Raw genomic sequence first — 22,866 nt, 5'->3', positions numbered from 1 at the left:
GGTAAAGAAAATTAACAACCTCGGACAAGCTCAATAAAAGTATCCTAGTTCCAGCTCTGAATGGTTGGATATCCATTCACTGAACCTTTGTAAGTAGCAAACAATAAACTGTACCACAGGTTCTCCATCAACAGAGCCAAACACCAGCATCTTAACCAAACATAGACAGGAGCTCAATCAGCCTTCAACCATGACAACCACACTGGGTAGAACGTGAGTGGGGGAATGGCCTCGTGGCATTCTCACCGAATCATTGGAGTCCTGAGTAACACTCTGGGTACTTAGGTTCAAATCCCACCACGGTCGATGGTGGAAACGGAGTTGAATTTTTATAAAAATTTGGAATTAAGAATCTAATGATGACCATGAATCCATTGCTGACTGTCGGAAAAAGCTACGTTGTTCACTACCTTTCTGGAAAGAAACTACCACCCTTTTGAGGTCTGGCCTATAATTCGCTCCAAACCTGCAGCAGTGTGATTGACTCTTGACTGCCCTCCTGGCAATAAGAGATGGACAATAAATGCTGGCTTAGCAGTAAAGCCATTATCTTGTCAACCAATTTTAAAAATTCAAAGAATCAATCTCATTCATGTTTATAACTTCTAGCAATAAATATGTTTAAATGCTTTTTATTATATATCAAACAACATAAATATTGCTGAAACTCTGTATTTTCTGTTCTGTCTTTCACCAGTCAGGATCATTTGCAACATTTATACTGTATGACAGGGGAGTGTTGATTGGTTGGCAAGTGGACTTTGATTAGTCAAGGCACTATCTTCCATTCTGCACCAATGCAAACATATTTTAAGTCCTGAAATGATAGACTTCTATGAAGATCTGTTGTTCAGTTTCCTTGTGCAAATGGTTACACTGTGATAGTGATGCAGTTTCAATATGGCCAACCATTTACAATAAAACTTGACTTTAGATATCACATGAATGAAGGCTATGAAGATCAACAGAGAAAAGACCCAAAATAAATGGTCTGTCAATTTGAGTCTAGGGTAGATAATCAGAGTGGCGGTGTAAAGTGTACGATTAAAGACTGTGAGTAAGCAAGTGACTGGGGTAGGTGACTGCAGAAGTTGCAAAGTATGGAAATGGAAATTAAACAATGGATTATCTCTGGTTAAAGAATTGGAAGAAGTTCAGTAGACTGTTTAGTAATAGAAATGTTTCACTGAAATTGAAAGGAACAATGTACAAGATGGTTGTGAGAATGACTTTGTGTAACATAGTCAGAAACCTGGGTGACATCAAAGCAGCCAACTGACACTAATGAAATACAGATGCTGGGACAATTGTGAAGAGTGACGAGTAAATATAAGATGAGGAGCCATCTCAAGCATGTCTGGGAACACTGAATAAAGACCTTGAGAAAAGGGTGAAATGAGGTGGGGTCTCTTGCAGAGTAAGAGGGGATATGTGGTGAGGAGAGTGATGGAGATGGGATTACCAGGAAAAATGAAAAAGGGAAAGTCTAAGCCAAGAAGCAGTTGTGACAGCCTTAATGCAGTTGGATTGAAAGAAGAATGACTGACTGACAGGAGGAGATGGAAGAAGGGAGATTAATAAGTATTATGATGAAGGCTCTATACAGCACATGTCATATAATCAAATGTCACAAGTACTTCATGGGAAAATCATAACACTAAACTTTGTACTGTACCTCAAAAGCCAATATTGGAGCAGGTGGTCAAAAGCTTGATTGAAGAGGTAGGCTTTAAGGAGCATATAAAATTAGGAAAAAAGTGGAGAGGCTTCAGTAGGAAAGGTTTCAATGAGGAATTAATTTAGGATTCCAGAGATTAGGGTCCAAGTAGCTGACCCAATTAGTATGAGTGCCAATGGTGAAGCAATTAAAAACATAGATATTAAGGTGGCTGAATTTAGAGAAGCATAAATATTTAAGGTTGAGGTACGAGAGGAGAATATCCATCATTACTGATATCATGGAAACTAGGGTCAGAATCTTAGAATGGAGGCCTTGCTTAATCCAGAGCTAGCGTAGATAATGAACTTGGTGAGAGGCAGGATACATACAGGCAGCCGCTCTGGTGGCACTAGCCAGAGATCTCTGAATCCACCCAGGATAGGCACCATTAACTTTTATGCATTTCCTCTTTCTCTCAGCTACTGAATGACCTGCTGAGTATTTTCAACATTCTGATTTTATGTCAGTTTTCCAGACTCTTCAGTATTTTGCCTTTTGTAATAGCAGGTACGTGATGTACAGCATCAATACTTTTACCATAATTCTCCTTGCCAATATAGTAGTTTTCCAGAGGTTGCTGCCAATTCTGTTGCATAGTCATGTATTGGAAAACACTCCAGAGTTCCAAGTCCTTACTTGTCATTGTCACGCAGCATAACCTCCCAATAACTTGAATGAAATTAAGCACTCACACAGTCAGGTATGGAGTTTGTATTTAACCACTCCCTGGTGGATAGTGTTAACAGTGTATGGATCACTTGGCTTGCTTAATACATTATGCTTTAGACAAAATACCTACTTCAGGCAATATGCTTTCATGTTACATGATGTTCTTTAATAGTTTCAAATTGTTCCAACCACACCCACAGCCAGTACCAGATCTGCAACATCACTACCAGCCCTTAGGATAGAGTTCCATATACAACCTGGGATTGGGTGAACATTTGGTCCTTAGTCACAATTCAAAATCATACCATCATAATTTTATACACCCATAATGATGCTAGAATTTGAGCTGGGCAGCAAGGCTTCATGCTCAATGCACTTCATACAAAGGGGCCAACCTCTTCTCACTTACTCATTTTGAACTGGAGTTTTGTTCCCCTATCAATTTAACTTGAGAGCAAAATTAGTTCAGTAACCACAGGTTCAAGCAGTTGGACTGTCAGTCAAATGAATGCAAATACTGGATGGCACTGTCTGGCTTCAAAGATTACAATGCTGATTACATACAAAGTTCCAAGTTCAGCTATACTAGAAACACTGGATTTGTGAACAAGATAGCGTATAGGAAAAACTGACTAAATGGAAAAAGGAAGTTAATTGGAGGGCAGTAAATTGAGTTCCTATCATTCGAAAGCTTTTGTTCTATTAAAAGGAATTATTTTAACATCCCAGATTCAGTTCATAATCTTTTGAAAATATAGGTGGTCAAAATATAAGCTAGAAAGGAGAAAGAGACGTCACTTTTGCTTGAGTTCATAAAAATATTCTAAGACAAAACTCCTCAGAAGAATTTTCTATAGTCCCATAAAATTTCTGAAAATATACCAAATTGTTAATTCTATGACTTGATAACATTTGTTTTGATATCACCTTTCGGGACCGCTGAAGATACCAAAGTACTTTTCAGTAAATGAAGTACAATCATAGTTTGAGTGTGGGAAATTCAGTAAGTAGTTTAAACACAGTAAGCTTCAACAAAAGAAAGTGATATGATCAGATAATCTTTCTTTATGTTGACTGAAGATAAATATTGCCTTAAATTGGGATACACATAGAATTGTATAAAATCTATGGCACAGAAAGATACCAATCAACTATGCCAGCACCAGCTCTTGAAAGAATTGTTCTCAAACCTCTACACTTTCTACATTGCTCTGATAATGTTTTTCACGTCCAAAATATAATTAGAAATTTATTTTTGAAAATCATGAAGGAATCTGCTTTCACCACCCTTCAGTGAAACGCATTCATAGAACAGCTACCAGCCATAACTCTGCGGATAGTACATTTATCTCGGAGTCATAAGGATCTGGGTTCAAAGTTCATTGCTTGAGCCCAAAATTCAAGACTGACACTCTAGTGCTCTACTGATGCAATGTTTCACTTCAGGAAATGAGACAGTAAACTGAGGCCTCATCTGCCTGCTAAGATGTTTATAAAAGATTCCCTGGCACTATTGCAATTTAGAGCAGAGGAGTTTTTCCCCCCAAAGTCCTGGCCAATATTTATCCTTCAATCAACATCTCTCACCACTGTTACATTACTGTTTGTGGAATCTTGCTATTTGCAAATTGGTTGCTCTGTTACTCACTGAAAAAGGTTTTAAAGCACTTTGAGATGCCCAACTCACTGAGATGTTAAGGCACAAATCAGCCATCATCTCTAATCCTGTTTCTACAGACTGTAGAAGGGTTCTCATCTTTGGTACTTTAACAATTACCCTAAATCTGCATCCTCACCTTGAATAGGGATCCTCTGTAGTTGCTCCATGAAAACTCAATTTTGAGCAGCTCTATTAAATCCCTCTTAATTACCTCCTAACCACACCAGCATCCTACAAAATATCAATTGTACTATTCTGATAAATCTCCTCCGTTTCTTCGCCAAGGCCTTGACTTCCTTTTTGAAGGAAGGCACCCAGATTTGAACACAAATCCTCCACACCTACAACCTAATCACTGATTTATAAAGATTTGGCATGATTCTTTGTCTTTCTCATTTATGCTTCCATAAAGTCCATTATGCTCTAAGTATTTCTCTAGAGCTTTTTCTACGTGTTTTAAACCTTTCAAAGTTTTGAAGAGGCCCTTGGACACTAGACCTTTTGAAACATTGAGACACATGGCTGGCCAGTATTTATTACTTATCCCTAGTTAACCTCAAAAAGGTGGTGGCAAGATGCCTTCTTGAACCGCTGCAGTCCATGTGATATAGATGGACCCACAATACTGTTAGGAAGGGAGTACAGATTTTGATCCAGCGACAGTGAAGGAACAGCAATATATTTCCAAGTCAGAATGGTGAGTGGCTTGGAGGGGAACTTGCAGTAAGTAATGTTCCCATGGATTGGCTGTCCTCGTCCATCTGAATGGAAGTTGTCACAGATTTGGGAGGTGTTGTCGAAAGATCTTGGTGAATTTCTTCAGTGCATCTTGTAGGTCCTATACACACAGTTCTTACGGAGTGTCTGTGGTGGAGGGAATGGATGTTTATGGATGTGGTGTCAATCAAACAGGCTGGTTTATCCTGAATAGTGTCAAGCTTCTTGGAGCTGCACTCATCAGGCAAACAGAAAGTAATCATCACACTCCTGACCTGTGCCTTGCAGATGGTGTACAGACTTTAAGGAGCCAGGAGATAAGTTACTCAACGCAGTATTCCTAGCCTTTGGCCTGCTGATGCATTAACTGTATTTATACTTCCTGGTCAGTCGTAAACACCAGGATGTTAATAGTGGGGTTTCGGTGATGATAACTCCATTGAATGTCACGGGTGACAGTTAGATAATCTCTTATTGGAGATGGTCATTGTATTTACCCCTTTTCAAATTTTACCTTTTATATTATCGTTTGTCACTTTTATTTGTAAAACATATAATCTTACACTTCTCCAAACTAATTGTCTCTATAGTGGTTTGTCGATATTCTGAACTGTGCTAAATTCTCCTTGATGTTTACTGAACATTCAAATTGTTTGTTTTCTGCAAATTTGGAAATTATGCCAAAGTCTAGATGATTAATACGGGCAGCGAGTTACCTCAGTGGTCTGCACTGCTGCCTCACAGCGTCAAGGACCCGGGTTCGATTCCACTCTCAGGCGACAGTCTGTGTGGAGTTTACACATTCTCCCAGTGTTTGCAATGGTTTCTTCCAGGAGCTCCAGTTTCATTCCACAGTCCAAGGTGTGCACGTTAGGTGGAGTGACCATGCTAAAATGCCGATAGTGTTCAGGGACGTGTAGTCATGGAGGATTAGCCGGAGGAAATGCAGGGTTACAGGGATAGGGTAGATCTGAGTGGGATCCTCTTCAACGGGTCAGTGTGGACTCAGTGGGCCAAATGGCCTCCTTGCACATCATAGGGATTCTATACTATTCTATATCCATAATATATCAAGATGGTCATAATGTTAATGGCTGAGAAGTGTGTATTCTGCTCCAGACTGAAAAACAATTGTTCAGTGCTATTCAATTCAGTTTTGCTCCATGAGCAAATTTTGGATCAACTGTGCCACTGTCTATTTAATCCATTGTTTTTAGCCTATAGTTTTCTCAGGTGGCAATTACTTCTATCACACAGGATGGTCTCAGTTTTCCTACCAGTAACGTTAGGCTAAATAACCTATATTTACTCAGTTTATTCCCTTTCTGCATTTTTGAACAGAGGCTAATAGAGGGAATTGTAACAACAATATAAATTCTTTACATATAGATCACAGCATTTTTGGCCAATGAGTACAAGCAATAAAGCCCCGGTTTGTCAAAAAATACACAAAGGAATCCTAAGATTGCATGTAAGTAATGTTTCAAAGTGAAAGCAAACACTCACCAGTGCACAAAACAAATCTCTGGTAGATATACTCTCTTTTTTGGAGAGGGTGGAGAGGCAATGGCCTAGTGGTATTGCCAATGGACATGTAACCTGGAAACACATGTACAAGTTCTGGTGACCAGGGTTTGATTCCTGCTGTAGCAGATGGTAGATTTTGAATTCAGTGATAATTTGGATGTAAGAATCTAATTATGGCTGTTAAACCATTGTCAATTGTCAGAAAACCCTTTCAGGTTCATTAATGTCCTTAGGAAGGAAATTTTCATGCAACTCCAAATCTAGAGCAACTCATAACTCTAAATGGGAAATTAGGGATGCGCATAAAATGCTGGCCTAGCCAGTTATACCCACATCCACCAGAATGAATTAAAAAGATAAATCTCATATTGGCCATCATATGGCTTCCCAACAAAGTATCATAGGTCCTTTGGTTTCACGTAAATAACACAAAGTCAGGATAATAAAGTGTGAAGCTGGATGAACACAGCAGGCCAAGCAGCATCTCAACTGCAACACACAAAGTCAGGGTTGGGTACAGAGTGTAAGGAAGAATCTATAAAATAAGATACTTAAACCAATTTTGAAAACTCACTATCAAATCTTGATTTTGACTAGGCTTGGTACTTCTCGTGTCCTCAGGATTTCCAAAAGAATCTTCCACTCAATGATGTACTTTGAAAAGATAGTCACTAATGTAATGTAAACAAACAAATACATAATTGGCTTAAGTCAAAATGCATCTTCCACCCTTTTTTCTGACACTTAAATCAGCTCAAGTAGAACTATTCAGACAGTAATAATTTTACTGCTCTGCAGTCCTAAGTGTTATATAACAATCCCTTCTATGTAAACGTTTAAACAATGAAAGGAAACAGAATTTTACTCGGCTCTATAATCCAGTACCTTCTGTCAACCTTTAATGCCAGGATACACACGAGTCTTGGCAACTTGGGCAAAGTTTTTGAGGCAGCATTTGTCATGAAAACCTACCCCAGCAAGCTGTAAGCAGAGGATGGAGGTCATTGTTTGATTATTTAAGTAGAAATATGTGCAGGGTTATGGAGAAAATGCAAGTGATTTGGATCGTTAAAATGCTTAGAGAGTCAGCGCAGATACAAATGGTCCAAATGGCCTTCTTCAGCACTGTCACAATTCTGAATCGGAGACAAGACGCTAGAGAGAGTTTAAAATAGTTTCATTTAAGGACATGGAACATGAAACATGAAAAGCTTTGCACAGCCATCCAATTTCGTATATGAAAATGAGTAGGCATAACTTTTCATTGTTATTGAATTAACAATTGTGAGAGAGCCAAAGAGTAAAGTTGATTTACAAACAGAAGATGATGCAAACAAAGTGAATCAATTTGCATATATAAGAGAAAGTGAGCAAATGTTAAATTTTGAGAAAAAGCCCCAACTGGACGCCAATCTGTTTGCTGCTTCAGACGTCAACATTCCATTATTAATATCTATGTAGTCATTCTCCCACCGGAAGAACTGTAAAGTAAGCACCTCACCTAATTCATTACTTCAGGAAAGCATGTATAATCTGTGTGGTTATGGACTTCTCCACAGCAGGCAAACAGTTTCAATTAACACTAAGAAAACAAATTGTTATATCCACGCCAGAAGGTAATCAAATTGAAATGTAAAAGCAGCACTTTCATGATACGACACAAGCTTTTGTCACCTGTTCTAATATTACTTAAAGTAATTCTTAAAATATTATCTTAGATCTTCGTATCATATTAAAGGCTTTGTTGTTACACCTCACAGTGGTAGCACTGGAAATCAAGCACCTCTACTACTGGCACTATCACTAAAGTTTAAAAAATTGATAATAAAATTATGCAAAAGTCCCCAATCTACTTGCCCCTAAAACCGAAGTCATCAGAAGCACCGTCCAGGCTCCTGTCGCTAACAATAAGGACCATTTATTACAAAGAAATGGACCATAGCTACAGATGCATAGTTACGAACTATCAACATATTAACTCTACTAGTTAAAACTCCAAGTCCTTTATAAACTCATCTTCAGGTTTAAGGCAATTTTTTAAACTGCAAAGAAAAGCTCCTGCCCTTGCAGAGATCTAATCATTTCTGGTAAACATTTACACCACAAAGCTATTTGGCTACTTGGAAGCCAATCACATAGTTGTTGCCAGGCAGAAACCTTTGTCATCAACAACTAATAGCCCCCAGACCAATCAGTTAACTGTCATCAGCCAAAGGTCCATTTCTACATACCCCTTGATACCAGCTCATATGCCAACCAGACTTCCAGTACTGCTTCAACAAGCGGCTGTGCAAACAGCACTTAGGAGTGTCAGGTTTTTTGCTTTAAAAAAATACTACCATCCACCGACCTTTTAAAACCATTCTGTTCCTCTTCAGTTCATAATCAAGACAGAAAAAGAAAATTATACAGTCCTTACATTGTATAAATGCAGGCTGCTATTTTTGACTTCAACTGTGAACACTCCTTTGGAAAAACAAAATGCTCTGACTTTAATATTCTTTTACCTTCCTTCTTAGTTCCACACACATGTAGTACTAACACTGTCAATAAAAAGAAACTAAATTTGATATTATTATAGCAGTATAACCTTGCTTTGGTCAAACAGAATAAAAGCATTCAGGACGAATGACACATGGGAAAGTTTTTATATACTCTGGCACAAGTTTTCCTAAAAGTGCCATCATTTTTGATTTAAAATGAGCTGTTGTGTTTTAAGTATGCCGTTTATATTGTTTTAGACCTACCACAAAGAGATCTTTCAAAGTTTAGATTCCATTACCCTTTTACTCACAGCACTCTTTATTCTGTCATTTATGTTATCGTTTTATTTCAGTAAGTCAACAGAACATTTTTTAGCCATTTTCCTAATGTTATAAAACAACTTATAAATAATGGACTGTAGCAGGGGCGACTTCCCCATCGCCACACTCCACCTCTGAATGTTACAACATTGTTTCCAATGATAGCAGCGGAGCTTTCCAGGTATTGTGCATTATAAATGAGATCACACAACATTCACCACCAAAAAAGATGAGACCAGCTACTTATTTACAAGCTACAATATCAATACCACTTAGACATAAACAGGGATCTTTAAAGCCATACAATAACACTATCCATAGCTACATGAAAGACAACAATACATTTTCACATCACTGATTCATCCTTGACTTGTCTCAGTGACTGATAAACCTGAAGTATACACGAGATGGATTCCACAACACTAGCAGGTATCATGTTACAACTGCTCTAGATGTGGTCCTGTAGTACAAAGACTTCATCACTGCTCAGCTTCATTATCAGTCAGAATCACTAACCCTGAAAGCCCAAGTGGAGCGTCAAAAACATCATTTAAAAAAAGTGATCCTAGAGCAGTTTAATGCCAATTAAATGCTAAGCTTTGGGCAACATATTTAGAACTGTATTTCACTCAGCCTTGCACCCTCCACAGCAGTTCCTAGATAAAAAGAATCAGATTATTGTGGCGACTTCACTTAAAATAGAACCGAAGATATTGAGCACTTCGATCAATGCTTTTCAACTATTTGGAGTTCAGACGCTTGTTAGAGCTAATATGTACAGTTAGTTTTACAATTCATACAGTTTAATTTAGATTAATAAAGCACTTTCTATTCAGCTACATGACTCATTGCTCTAATCCAATCCACCTTGACTCAATAAGCTCCTCGAAATAGAGTGTTCATTACAACTCAGGACATTTCAATGATAGTAGCCCTTCTAGATAGAGAAGTATTAAAGCTTACTGTGGTTCACAAGATAATACTTTTGGAATTATCAGCTGGAAATGCACCAAAAGTTCTTCAATTGGTAAAATGTCAAAATTTTACTTGAATAGATTAATGAGGAGTTAATTCAAGAAAAAACTGGAATAAATAAATTGGATTAGTTTAAACTCCATTAATATTAGCAAATGCTAAAATAAAAGTTACATGGCCTTCTGAAATATATTTAATACTTTCTAGTTTCATACAGAGGATAATGGGAAAAAATGTTTCCAATGGTGAAGTCCAGAACTAGGGGTCATAGACTAAGAATAAAAAAGAGGTAAGCCATTCAGAACCGAGATGAGGAAGAAATAGCGAGTTTTCAGAAGATCTGTAGCTCAGGTTGAGGTTCTGGATGTGAGTTTGCTCGCTGAGCTGGAAGGTTAGTTTTCAGACGTTTCGTCACCATTCTAGGTAACATCATCAGTGAGCCTCCCACGAAGCGCTGGTGTTATGTCCCGCTTTCTATTTATCTGTTTAGGTTTCCTTGGGTTGGTGATGTCATTTCCTGTTCTTTTTCTCAGAGGATGGTAGATTGGCTCCAAATCAATGTGTTTGTTGATGGAGTTCCAGTTGGAATGCCATGCTTCCAGGAATTCTCGTGCGTGTCTCTGTTTGGCTTGTCCTAGGATGGATGTGTTGTCCTTCCTCATCGGTATGTAAGGATACGAGTGATAGTGGGTCATGTCGTTTTGTGGCAAGTTGATGTTCATGTATCCTGGTGGCTAGCTTTCTGCCTGTTTGTCCAATGTAGTGTTTGTCACAGTTCTTGCAAGGTATTTTGTAGATGACTAAAAATACCTTGCAAGAACTGTGACAAACACTACATTGGACAAACAGGCAGAAAGCTAGCCACATCAACATCAACTAGCCACAAAACGACATGACCCACTATCACTCGTATCCTTACATACCGATGAGGAAGGACAACACATCCATCCTAGGACAAGCCAAACAGAGACACGCACGAGAATTCCTGGAAGCATGGCATTCCAATCCAACTGGAACTCCATCAACAAACACATTGGCTCCAAATCAATCTACCATCCTCTGAGAAAAAGAACAGGAAATGACATCACCAACCCAAGGAAACCTAAACAGATAAACAGTAAGCGGGACATAACACCAGCGCTTCGTGGGAGGCTCACTGATGATGTTACCTAGAATGGTGACGAAATGTCTGAAAACTAACCTTCCAGCTCGGTGAGCAAACTCACATCCATGAGGAAGAAATTCTTCGCTGAGAACTGTGTACTTGTGAAATTCTCTACCACAGAAAGCTGTTGGGGCCAGTTTGTTCGATATATTCAAGAGGGAGTTGGATGTGGCCCTTGAGGCCAAAGGGATCAAGGGGTACGGAGAGAAAGTCGCAGTGGGATACTGAAATTGCATGATTAGCCATGATCATACTGAATAGTGGTACAGGCTCGAAGGGCCTAACGGTCTACTCCTGCATCTATTTTCTATGCTTTTTTGTTTCTACAATCAGTATTATGGAATATTATTCACTGATATAGCGGCAGTCACATTTCACACAAACAACTCCCAACCCATCATAATTCAGGTTGTGTACATTTCAAAGGCAGAATTTATTGGGCAACTAGTGCGAATTTCCGTCAAATTCATTAATGGACCTTACACTAAGATAATAAATTTAGTTAGTGTATCCCTGCCCCTGTCCAAGCTGTGTATTATTTAGGAAATTAAAACTCGAATTCACTTTATGAAACTACGCAGAACAGATTGCGCCATATTTATACAAAGTGCCATAAATACTCCCAATTCCTTGGAAGTTCAAAAGTAAAAGCAGCTCTTAAAAAGCAGACACACAGCTCTATCCAGTCAGTGCACTGTCCAATTTGTTGCCAAATTTCTCACAGGCCTGTAAAGGGTTTTACAATACTGCAGTCTGAAAGAGCAGACAGTCAAACAAATCAACACTGCTCAATTTGTAAAATACAATATTTTCACTAGTGGTTCTCTTTTCCCTGAAGGCATCTATCAGTTAAATTCTCTTTCCCTCTGTAAATAGCTTACCTCCCATTCTAATTCTTTGACCCTCTTTTATTACTCATTTTACACACTTTCCATCTGCATCATTTGAGCCAGGAGACACAGATGGTGGCACAATGGTAATGTCACTGGACTAGTTCTAGTAGACTAGTAATTGGAGGCCAATACTAATGTCTGGGGACATGGTTCCTATTCCATCAATTTAAATTAAATGAATAAATCTGTAGCACAAAACTAGTTTCAGTAGTAGTAATTGTGAAACTATCAACTGTTGTAAAAATACTTCTGGTTCATCAACACTCTTCAGGGAAAGAAAACTACAAAACATACTCCAATCTGGCACATGTGACTCCAGATCCAGAGCAATATTGTCTAAATTGTTCTGAAACAGGCTGGCAAGACACTCTATTCAAGGACAATTAGAAATGGGTAACAAATCATGGGCTTGTCAGCAATACCCACATCCCATGAAGGATTAAAGCTGAAAAGAACCCATTCTGATGTCTTTTTCTGTTTTATCAGAGTCTCTGACTTTCTGTAAGCCTTTCCTTGTTGTTATCTTTCCAACATTCTGTATGCCCCCATACTTTCCTTTACATGCATGTATCTCAATTTATATCTGTTTTTATTTTTCTCAGTGCATTTTCTCCCTTTTACATTTTTTCATTCTTTCTTTTCCCTCTCATTTTCAACATGCGGTTGGCCACATAGATTCATGAGCTTGCATGGTGATATAAAGCCCAAATACTGAATTTCAAATGAACAAATTATGTTTGGCTGGAGGACTACAGGCTGATGCTGGAGAAAATGGGGTCCCCACAATGAATTAGATACCCGTCTGGAGAAGTGGAGCTCTGCTGTATTTAGTAAAACTTCTGTTTGTTTTGCACTGACAATTTATTACTGTATTATGTAGCTCTCTTTGTCTCGATATTTTTTGGTTCAGTCACAGAACGTGGACAATACTGACTAGGGCTGCATTCCTTGTTCTTGAGAAGGTAATGGTGGGCTGCCTTAATCAACTAATGCAGTAGGTGCTGAAGATACACCTAAACACTGTCAGGCAGGAACTTCCAGAATGTTGACCCAATGAGAGAACAGGGAGACAGTTTCAAGGCAGGATGGGTGTGACTTGAGAAGGTAATCTGTCGGTACTCCCCTTGCTGTCCTTCCCCTCCAATTTGGTAGAATTCATGGATTTGGGAGTTACGTTTGAACGAGCCTTGCCAAGGTGCTGCTGTGGACCTCTTGAATTTTACACAATGCTGCCATACTATAATGTGGTGGATGTGGTTGCAATCAAATGCACTGCTTTGCACTAGATGGTGGCAGGCTAGATAAATTCCTAGCCAATTTATAACAGTGTGTAGTGAACATTCTTCTTATTAATTCTGTAATATATTTGGTACCATGTATTTTTTTCCATTTATTGATTTGTTCATTGTGAGGTTGCAGTTCTGTTTCCATTTATTGTGTATCAGTAGTAATACCATTGCAATTTAGCTAGTAATACACATTTCCTTTCACCTGATAAGAATTACTGATAAACATAATCCAGAGCAATGGTAAAGATATCCACTTGACCCTGGTGCAGGTAACTGGGCCCCTAAGTTGGTTAACAGTTTGGGACTCATTGGACAAAGTGGCCTAGGAGCACATGCATCAGTGACAATAAACAACAATACTTTTTTAAAAAAGCAAAAGCAAAGGTCTAGTTAGTCAATTAACATTCCCCAGAAATGTAATGGCTGTAGTTATTCTTTTATGGAACAAGAAATGTTTTCTTAATTCAGTTATCTTTAAAGGTTGAGAGAGATTTGGTCCAAAAGGGTCAACTTACTAAAATATATAAAATCTAGACATGAAAAATTACATTAGCTTTAAAAAGGTTAGTGATCTTCAATGTATATATCAAGGTCTACTGGCAAAATTACATCGTAAATAGGACAAAGAAGATATCATAGGTACAGATGAAATATCAAAATGTTTTAGGTCAAATATTTGTAATGTAAAGATTTCCAAAACTGAAGCCACATCTCAAAGTAGCCAGCATGACTGAATTTATAGCCAGGAAATCCCAATTTCTAAACAACTAATCATTGAATGCAAATGTCTTTCCGGAATATTTTAAAGAATGATTTCAAATTCCTCTGACTTGCAAGTGCTTGATATTTTGTTGATTATTTCATTTTGTATAACTGTAATTCATGCATTCTTTTAAGATATAGAGCCAAGATCTCAAAAATAGAAAGGAGTAATTTCAGGCACCCAGCACATGCAAAAAATAGTCACTGAATCAGGATGTTTGCAACCTTGGTGTCACATCTGATTCAATGACGAGCTTACATTACATATTCTCAAACACACCTCCACTAGTTCACTTATGTACCTAGTTCCTTAACAGACACCACCAGGGATCCCACAGCCCCCACCGCCCCAAACCACTTCCCCTTTGCACTCCTGACCTTTGTCCCACTACTTCTAAACATGCTCCCTCCACCGATTTCCTCTGTTCTGCACCTGATACCTCCCTCCCTTGCCAGGAGACCCAGTTTCTCCCATTCACTTCAACCTTTCCTAACCATTACATCACCCACTTGGCAACCAAACCCCATCACCCTACCCAGTAGGTATCCTATCCTCCTACTCTCTCAGCATCCTGAATATCATTCCTTGCTTTCATACCCATCATTTGACTGTAGCTGTCAAAGAAGCTGCCTGCACCTATAAATTTCAGAATACAGCAGGTGACTACTTTAAAAGGGGGAAGCACTATGTCAGTAAACTACCAGAATTTTCAGGTCTGCTGGCATATTGAATGGAGGGGTCCCACAGAATGTACTGTCAATTGATGTTTGTTGTCCACAAGTAGGGGAGTCTACACTGAGCAGTGAATACAGTAGACTACACTGAAGGAAGGGCACATGAATCGGTGCTTTACTGTTTCATGCTGGTGTCAAATTGGAAGCAGAATCCAGATTAGTATCATTATCGCTACATCACCACAAATGACTGAAATGAAAGGAGCAAACATCTGGGAACAAAATATCCTATTAAAAGGCAATTCCATTTATTTTTGGACTGAGGGAAGGTATCATGTACTTTGTACAGTTTGAAACAGAGCTTTACAAACAAAGATTGGCAGCAGTTGTCAAATCAGCATTGAACATTTCAGGGGTCAAACTGTCATTCTGGAGGTTATATGGTTCAATATTTCAAAGTCAGATGAAAGTAAAGTTTGGGACAGTAATTTGACTCGTGAAGTTACGAGTGTGATGTATGGCAATCAATAGGTTGCACCATATCTGACGCAATTTTGAAGGAAAAATAGTGATTTCTTCTTCTGTCAAGTATTCAAACTTGAGTCCAGCAACCTATGGCATAAAACTGGCAACATACAATGGAAGGAATCACTTTCTCCTCTTCCGCTGAAAAATATTTACGAAAATCAAGGAACTTAGGAAGTGTTTGGAAAGTGGAGTTCAAACTTATTCTGAACGGAGGGGGACTGAATACTCCAACCTTGATCCTATTTATGTTCTTCTTAAACACCCAATGACCAAATCATAGAATTATTTGGCCCATCCAGTCCATGTAAAGTAATTCAATCAATCAGATATCTGATCTTCAAATTGAATTCCCTCTGCAAACTGCAGAACTCAGGTTTCATTTACTGAAGTTAAATAATTGTAAAATAAAGATCAAGATCATTAACCATTCAAAAGTTAGAAATGCTACAGATGAATAGCCAACTGATTAGGCTTTCAATCCTGTGATAATTTATTATTTATACTTGTTCTCAGTTACAAGCAGTGTACAATAATCCTTAAGTATATATGTAATTGCTTAGATCAAGCACTTTTCTTAAACAGTTATGGAACGAATTCAGAAAGGTTTCAACCAAAGGAAAGATCTGCAAAATTTAAATTGGATTGGTAGTTGTCTTGGCCCCTGAGCCAAGATGCTCAAGAAAAGCTGCTTATGGTTCCATAAAGAAATATTACGTATGTGAAACTAGTCAGCAACCTTCCATACCAATCTAATTATTCACTGATTAAGAATGTGCCTTTTTTAAAGCAAGTATTCATGATGGAAGTGTTAACATTATAATTCTGCATTATTTAATCAAGAAATAAGACATATTTCAATAAATATCAATATCTTTCCAATCTATCTCACTACGGAGGTGGAACTAAACTTGAATATCTGAAAGCTTAAATATTTTGATAAATTTTGTTCCACACTGAAAAACTGCCTGTTTCTCCTTATATCCTCAGCTACTTTTAACATAAGCAATCTAAGGAAATTGCAGCAACACTTACTATCTCTCTGCCATGCCTGGTTCTCAGGCTGTGCCATTGTTCAGAGACATGGTAGGCCCAGGATAATATCTGTACCTCATCAGAAAGAAAACTGAAATTAGGAAAGATTGTGCGGACTGTTCAAACCATTCTATAATTTGACTTTTTTTTAAAAAACTAGAAATTATATTTTCTGTTAAGTACGAAAAACTATGACAGCAACGTATGGGCTGAATGGAATAGTAGGAGAGCTTATTCTTCCAAAACAAACTTGCCTTCTCAAGTTGCTTAAAACATTCATGCCTGCCTCTTTCTTACTTTAATTGTTGATAATATTTTCCATTTGAACACAATTTCTCTCAGGACCAGATTATGGAAAGAATGCTTACAGCCTGATCCCGACACGAGACAAATTGAGATATCTGTACCAATGAATATTAAGGGTCATGTGCAGCAAATTCAGCAAAATTGTGTAAAACCATAGCAGAGCTGCAACGAGGATAGGATTGCTGCAATATCATGATTTTCAGAAAGCATCCCATGAGAAACGTGGTTACAATGAAAGCCTTGGGGCCAAATAAGGAAGTGATAAATTGGCTACCAAATAGCAAGTAAAGTGTAAGGGCAACAACTAAAATAGCTCTATTTGGAAAGCAGTGCCCAAAGGTTGATTCTAGAGCTTCAATATTTCTTTATAATCTCAATGAAAGCCTTGCAAATAAAATGACTAACTTTGAAGTTTATAGTCTTCTTCTTTCTAATCCACATCACTGAGGAGGTGGGACAAAATTTGGATACCTGAAGGTTTAAATATTTTGACAAGTTTTGTTTCATATTGAAAAAGCAACTGCCAATGCAACTAAACGTGGAAAATGACAAAATAAAGGACACTTTGTTAGATTAGAAAAAAGATTCCAGTTAAGCATTTTGTCACATTGTACAAGAACAGTTGCCCGAACAAACAGAACACTACATATTTATGAGAAACTACAAGGTAAACAAACATTCAAGGAAAGCAAATGGACACTCAGTGAAGAACTGGTGAAGCGCATACACAATAACATTACTAGGCTAATTCTTTGAAATTACACGAGAAGCAGTAGGAATAGAATTAATATGGTTTCAGGATTAAGACTTTTGAATATATAAGAAAGAGAACACAATTCATTCTCATTGGAATAATAGACTGGGAGTGGGCAAATTTTAACTGCTCTAGAAGCTTTATAAGCAAAGGCTGGAGCAATTAAAAGCTAACAAAAAGGTAAATGTTCGATACAGCTATCACAAATTGTGAAATCTCTGAAGCATGAATACAAAATGACTGAAGGCGAATCAACAACCTACTTTACATACAAACTGATTTCCTTGAAAGGAACATTGAGCAGAGTGTAATCTTCTGATTTCTCGCCACACATGGAGATTTTCCTGCAATTTCTGTTTTTTTATAAAGGGGACATTGGTTTGCTTTTTCACATTTAGCACTCCTGTCAAAGACCACTCCCCTCCCACACAAAGTGTTTACATTTTATATGGAAACAAATAGCTTACATTTTGAACTTAAATATCAAAATCAAACATTTGCTTGTTCTTGAAAATCTTACATTTTCAATCAATGAATCTCAGCAATGACCTGTCAGTAGACACTCAAATACATCCATGTGATTTTTTAAAAAATCCATTTCAAGAACCAATCATTTGTCGCCTTCACGTTATTGAGAAGCAATTCATCTCCCAGAGCTATACCCTTTGCAAGTCAAGACAAGGTGGATTCCCCTTGGGGTGCATTAGTAATAGCACAGGTCTAAATAGAAAAAGAATCCCTGTTTTATATCTCTCGTGATAGAAGCATGCAGGTGCAGGGATGGTTTTGTTATAGAACGGTTATGTCCAAATAAACAGCGCATAATATACATTAAAAAAAATTATAAATTACCAAGTTGTTTAGTATTTCACTATTTTAGGTTTGACTAACTCACCTTTTGTGGGAACACTAGATTCAGTCTAGGCTGGCTCTCAGCTCGATAATAGTACTTATTCCACTATCCAATCAGTCCCCATAGGTGGTTGAATTGAAAGAGTGTCAGGATACCAGTAGACAAACAGGAATGGGAGCGGAGTTAGGCCATTCGGCCAATTGAAACTTCTCTGCCACTTGATCATGGCTGGCGTGTTTTTCAACACCATTTTCCTGCCTTCTCCCAATAACCCTTGATCCCCTTACAATTCAAGGATCTATCTACCTCTGTCTTAAACACACTCAATAACTTGGCCTCCAAAGTCTTCTGAGGCAATGAGTTCCACGGACTCACCACCCTCTGACAAAAGAATTTCTTCCTCAGTTCTAAAGGGTAATCCCTTAACTCCTAGGCTATGTCCTCGGATCTTAGTCTCTCCGACTTGTGGAAACACCGTCTCCATGTTCACTTTATCCAAGTCTCTAAGTATTCGGTAAGTTTCAAATCAGACACTGCCTCATCATTCTAAACTCCATCAAGTACAGAACCCAGCATCCTCAACCACCCCTCAAATGACAAGCTCTTCATCCCAGGATCAATCTTATTAAATTCCTCTGACCCCCTCCAAGGCCAGCACGTCCTTTTTTAAATATGGGGCCCAAAACTGTTCACAATATTCCAAATGCAGTCTGAATAAATCTTCATGCAGTATCAGCAGTACATCCCTGCTCTTGTATTCTGGCCCTCTTGAAATGAATGCTAACATTGCATTTGCCTTCCTAACTGCCAACTAAGCCTGCATGTTAATTTTAAGACAATCCTGAACTAGAATTCCAAACTCCCTTTGTGCTCCAGATTTCTGAAGCCTTTCCCCATTTTGAAAATAGTCTATGCCTATATTCTTCCGAGCAAGATGAATGGCCTCACACTTTCCCACACTGTATTCCAACTGCCACTTCTCTGCCCACTCTCCTAGCCTGCCTAGTCCTTTTGCAGCCTGCCCGCTTCCTCAAAACAACCCACCCTCCAACTACCTTTGTGTCTTAGCAATAATGCCTTCAGTTATACCATTTATCAAATAAAGAACTTTTGTGCTGCATTCAGGCATGTTTAGAATGAAACAAACTGCACCAGCTGAAGTCCCCTTCAAATTATTTGATCTAAACCTTCCATCTAATCATTTGTTAATAACTTCTGGCTGCAACGATTTTGGCATCCTTTCCCAGTTATCTATAGTAAAGAATTACTTCTTGATGTCTGCACTAAAGATGCCCTTCACAACCATGAAATTATGTTTGATTCTTTTCTCTGACAGCGTTGTTTCAGATTTACCTTCTCTCAAAGTATAAGCTGTCCCCATATCAATTTCAAGGCTAAAGGGTCCTACTTTAAATGGATTTTTGCAGCTCTGAAGCTTCACAGCGAGGATCAGCAGCATTCCTCTTCCCTTTAGTGTATCTAACATCAGAACACGTCCTTCATGCCCTGGACATCAGAAGTGTCTACAACAACAGAATCTATTTAGGACAAGCCACAGATTCAACCTACCTAGAGAGGAGTTAAACTCAATCCCATTTAAGCAATATAATCCTGCATCCTTTTTACTTTGTTTATTGCAATTCAGTGGTGTAGTATTCAGATGAACTGTAATGGTAAAGTCAGCATCGCTCCAGAGGACATGGCTGCTCTCATTTGGGGGGCGGGGGGGGGAGAAGAGAGAGAGAGAGAGAGAGACACCAAAGGTTACCATGCCTCAGGCAAGATTGAAAAGGCAGGGTCTTAATGGCAACCTTCGACGGTAGGGAAATTGAACTCGTACTGTTGGAATCATGCTGCATAACAAGCCAGCCAAATGAGCTAACCTACAACAGTTCAGACAAATGATAAGACAAACAAAACACTCCAGCTGCCTCTCCTCCCACCTCTCCAGCCCTAAGTTGTCACAGTGCTTAGACAAGTATAATAAAGTAATCTATTTCAACCTGCACCTGGTCTGCCTCACTCACGTAATATTAACTTCAAAGATGCAGCATTTTGAGTGCCTGAACTGGAACTTTTTCCGATAAAGCTCCCCTGACTATAATGAATCAAGTGGACAGAGAAGCTGATGGTAATAGCAACCTGCGAACTGCAGTTAACAACATTTCCGATAATATACAAGTTACACAGCAAAACATGACATCACTATAGAGATGGCCATGAGTCATAATACACAGCAATGGAAAAGGTTGCCTTATTATTGAGGTGCATTTGGATTCCTTCATTTTGAGCAACCCCTCAATATCAAGAAGCTCGACTGAAAAAACAGCAGTGCAGCGATAATGTCAGTCAACTAGTAATCAAGAGACTCAGGCTAATGGAAACTGGTGGAATTTAAATATAATTCATAAAATTTGGAATTAAAATCTGGTCTTAATAATGGTGACTATAAAACTAATAGTACAAACTCCATCTAACTCTCAATCATTTAGTAAAGGAAATCCTAATGTCCTTCCCAAGTCTGGTAAACATGTGAGTTTTGATCCAAAGCAATATGATTGACGGTTAACTACCCTCTGAAGCGCACTTGTGAACAACAAATGATGTAATGATGTCAAAATCCCAAAGAATCAAAATATCATTGAGTGCAGTGATAAGCACGGCTGTTTCACAGCGCCAGGGCCCTAGGTTCGATTCCAGCCTTAGGTGACTGTCGGTGTGGAGTTTGCACGTTCTCCCAGCGTCCACATAGGTTTCTGCACATGTTCTGGTTTCCACTGTGGTCACTGGGTTAGTGGCCTGCAACTGTCTTTCTAACAACACTGTGGGCATACCTATTCTGTGTTGATTGCACTGGATCACGAAAGTGGCTCCCATGGGCACGGGTAAGACATGCTGGACTTGCCAGAGATACTTCCGTCTCACGAATGTTTCCCTTTTAAACCCCATAACACAGCAGCCTGGTAAAAATACCTTTTGTAACTTACAGATTGTGCCAAGAGATGACTAAGGGGCGCAAGCAGCATGATGCAGTAAGGACTCCATTAATTCTGATTTGGGTATTGCAGAAAGTTGCAGCTAGGATAATACCACACCGTACCTCACCGCCATCTCCGCCACCCACACACCCCCAAACAACCACTCACAAACAGACACAAAGAACACAGTTTAAGCCATCTGTCGCTGACTGTGACTATACCTGATTTTGTAGTTGGGTAAAGTATGTTTGCGCTTGATGACTCTCTTGAGCTGGTTGACAATGATGGTAGTGAGCTGGGGCATGGGCCGACCCTCGAACTGCGACTTGACCTCGAAGTCGATGAAAGGTTCGTCCATGAAGGCGAAGGACCAGTGAGTGAAAGGGCGGCGGGTGAACTGCAGCCTGAGGCGGCCCACCACCCTCCTCATCTTGACGAAGAGGTAAGCCGACTTGCCGAAGACCAGGTCCACGTCGATGGCCAGGTGGAAGCCGCCGTTGTACTCGAGCTCCAGCTCGAAGTTGAGCTCCTCGGGTATCCCCCCGGCGGCGGCGGCAGCGGCACCTCCAGCGGCCTCCTCCTCCAGGGAGCCGGAGCCGGAGCCGGGGCCTGGGCCTGGGCCGGGATTGGGGCCCACGACCGGCTGCAGCAGGCGCGCGCTCTTGAAGACGGGCAGCGCGTTGCCCAGGGAGATGTCGCGCAGGCTGAGGCCCTCGAGCAGGCGGCCCGCCGTCTTGGTCTGCAGCAACTCCTCAAACTCAACCTTGATCTTCTTGGTCAGCCAGTGCCGGACGATCGGGGTGTCCCTCAGCTCCCGGAACAGAAACAAGAAGATGGCGTTGAGAAAGTGGCAGCTCTCGGCCGGAGGTTCCTTCCCGCTACTCAGGTAGTCCTTGAGCGAGGGCTCGACCACCGGCTTGACGTACTGCACATGCCGGGGCACCGGCTCGGGCTTGTTCCGATACAGCAATAAAATCTGCAGCAGGAGGACACACAGGGCTCCGGCCAGAGCTGACAGCAGCATTAAATAAATCATGGTGAAGAGAGAGAGATTCCTTCTTCACCTCGGGACCATGTTCTTTTCTCTCTCTGGGTCCTCCTGCTGATGTTCTCACTGCTCCGTGTTTACATGGCCCATCCCCGGCAATACAAATGAGATGAGCTGCTGGTGCTTCTTCCCCACTCTTCCTCCTTCCCCCGTACAGCGTGCACACGCAGCGCGCCCCCGCCGCAGCCGCAAAACCACGTTCCCCGCCGCAGGTTCCCCTGTGCGAGAGAGTGTGTGTGTGTGTGTGTGTGCGCGCGCGCGCGCGCGTGCCAATGCTCCCTTGTTCGGGCCGGACCGCCCACCAGCTTCTCCAACTCAAGGCAAAAACCACTTCCCTTTCCCCCTTGCTTTGGTGACCCACTCGGAATATCATCAGCAAAGCGGAGCCCTGTATTTCGTTTTGCAGTTCCCATTATCCCTGTATTTCTTTCTGTCTTTACCATAGCAGAACATGGTAAAACTTACTTCTATTCCCAATCAACATTTCTTTAACAATAAAATGAACATCTTT

General features: G+C 39.8%; 1 protein-coding gene across 1 annotated transcript in view; it reads right to left on the bottom strand.

Annotated features, from left to right (window-relative positions):
* The window catches only part of pdzd8 (PDZ domain containing 8), a 210,087-nt gene extending 187,579 nt beyond the window's left edge, over positions 1 to 22,508 (bottom strand). The window contains exon 1 of the mRNA XM_048550985.1: positions 21,529 to 22,508. Within this exon, the coding sequence (XP_048406942.1) occupies positions 21,529 to 22,343 (815 nt within the window). The 5' untranslated portion in view covers positions 22,344 to 22,508. The remainder of the gene's footprint in view (positions 1 to 21,528) is intronic.
* Positions 22,509 to 22,866: the final 358 nt, after the last annotated feature.

Source organism: Stegostoma tigrinum, chromosome 20 (genome assembly GCF_030684315.1).
Source record: "Stegostoma tigrinum isolate sSteTig4 chromosome 20, sSteTig4.hap1, whole genome shotgun sequence".
NCBI classification, from domain to species: domain Eukaryota; kingdom Metazoa; phylum Chordata; class Chondrichthyes; order Orectolobiformes; family Stegostomatidae; genus Stegostoma; species Stegostoma tigrinum.
The sequence above is the reverse complement of the archived record's forward strand: the minus strand, read 5'-3'. Positions and strand labels throughout refer to the sequence as shown.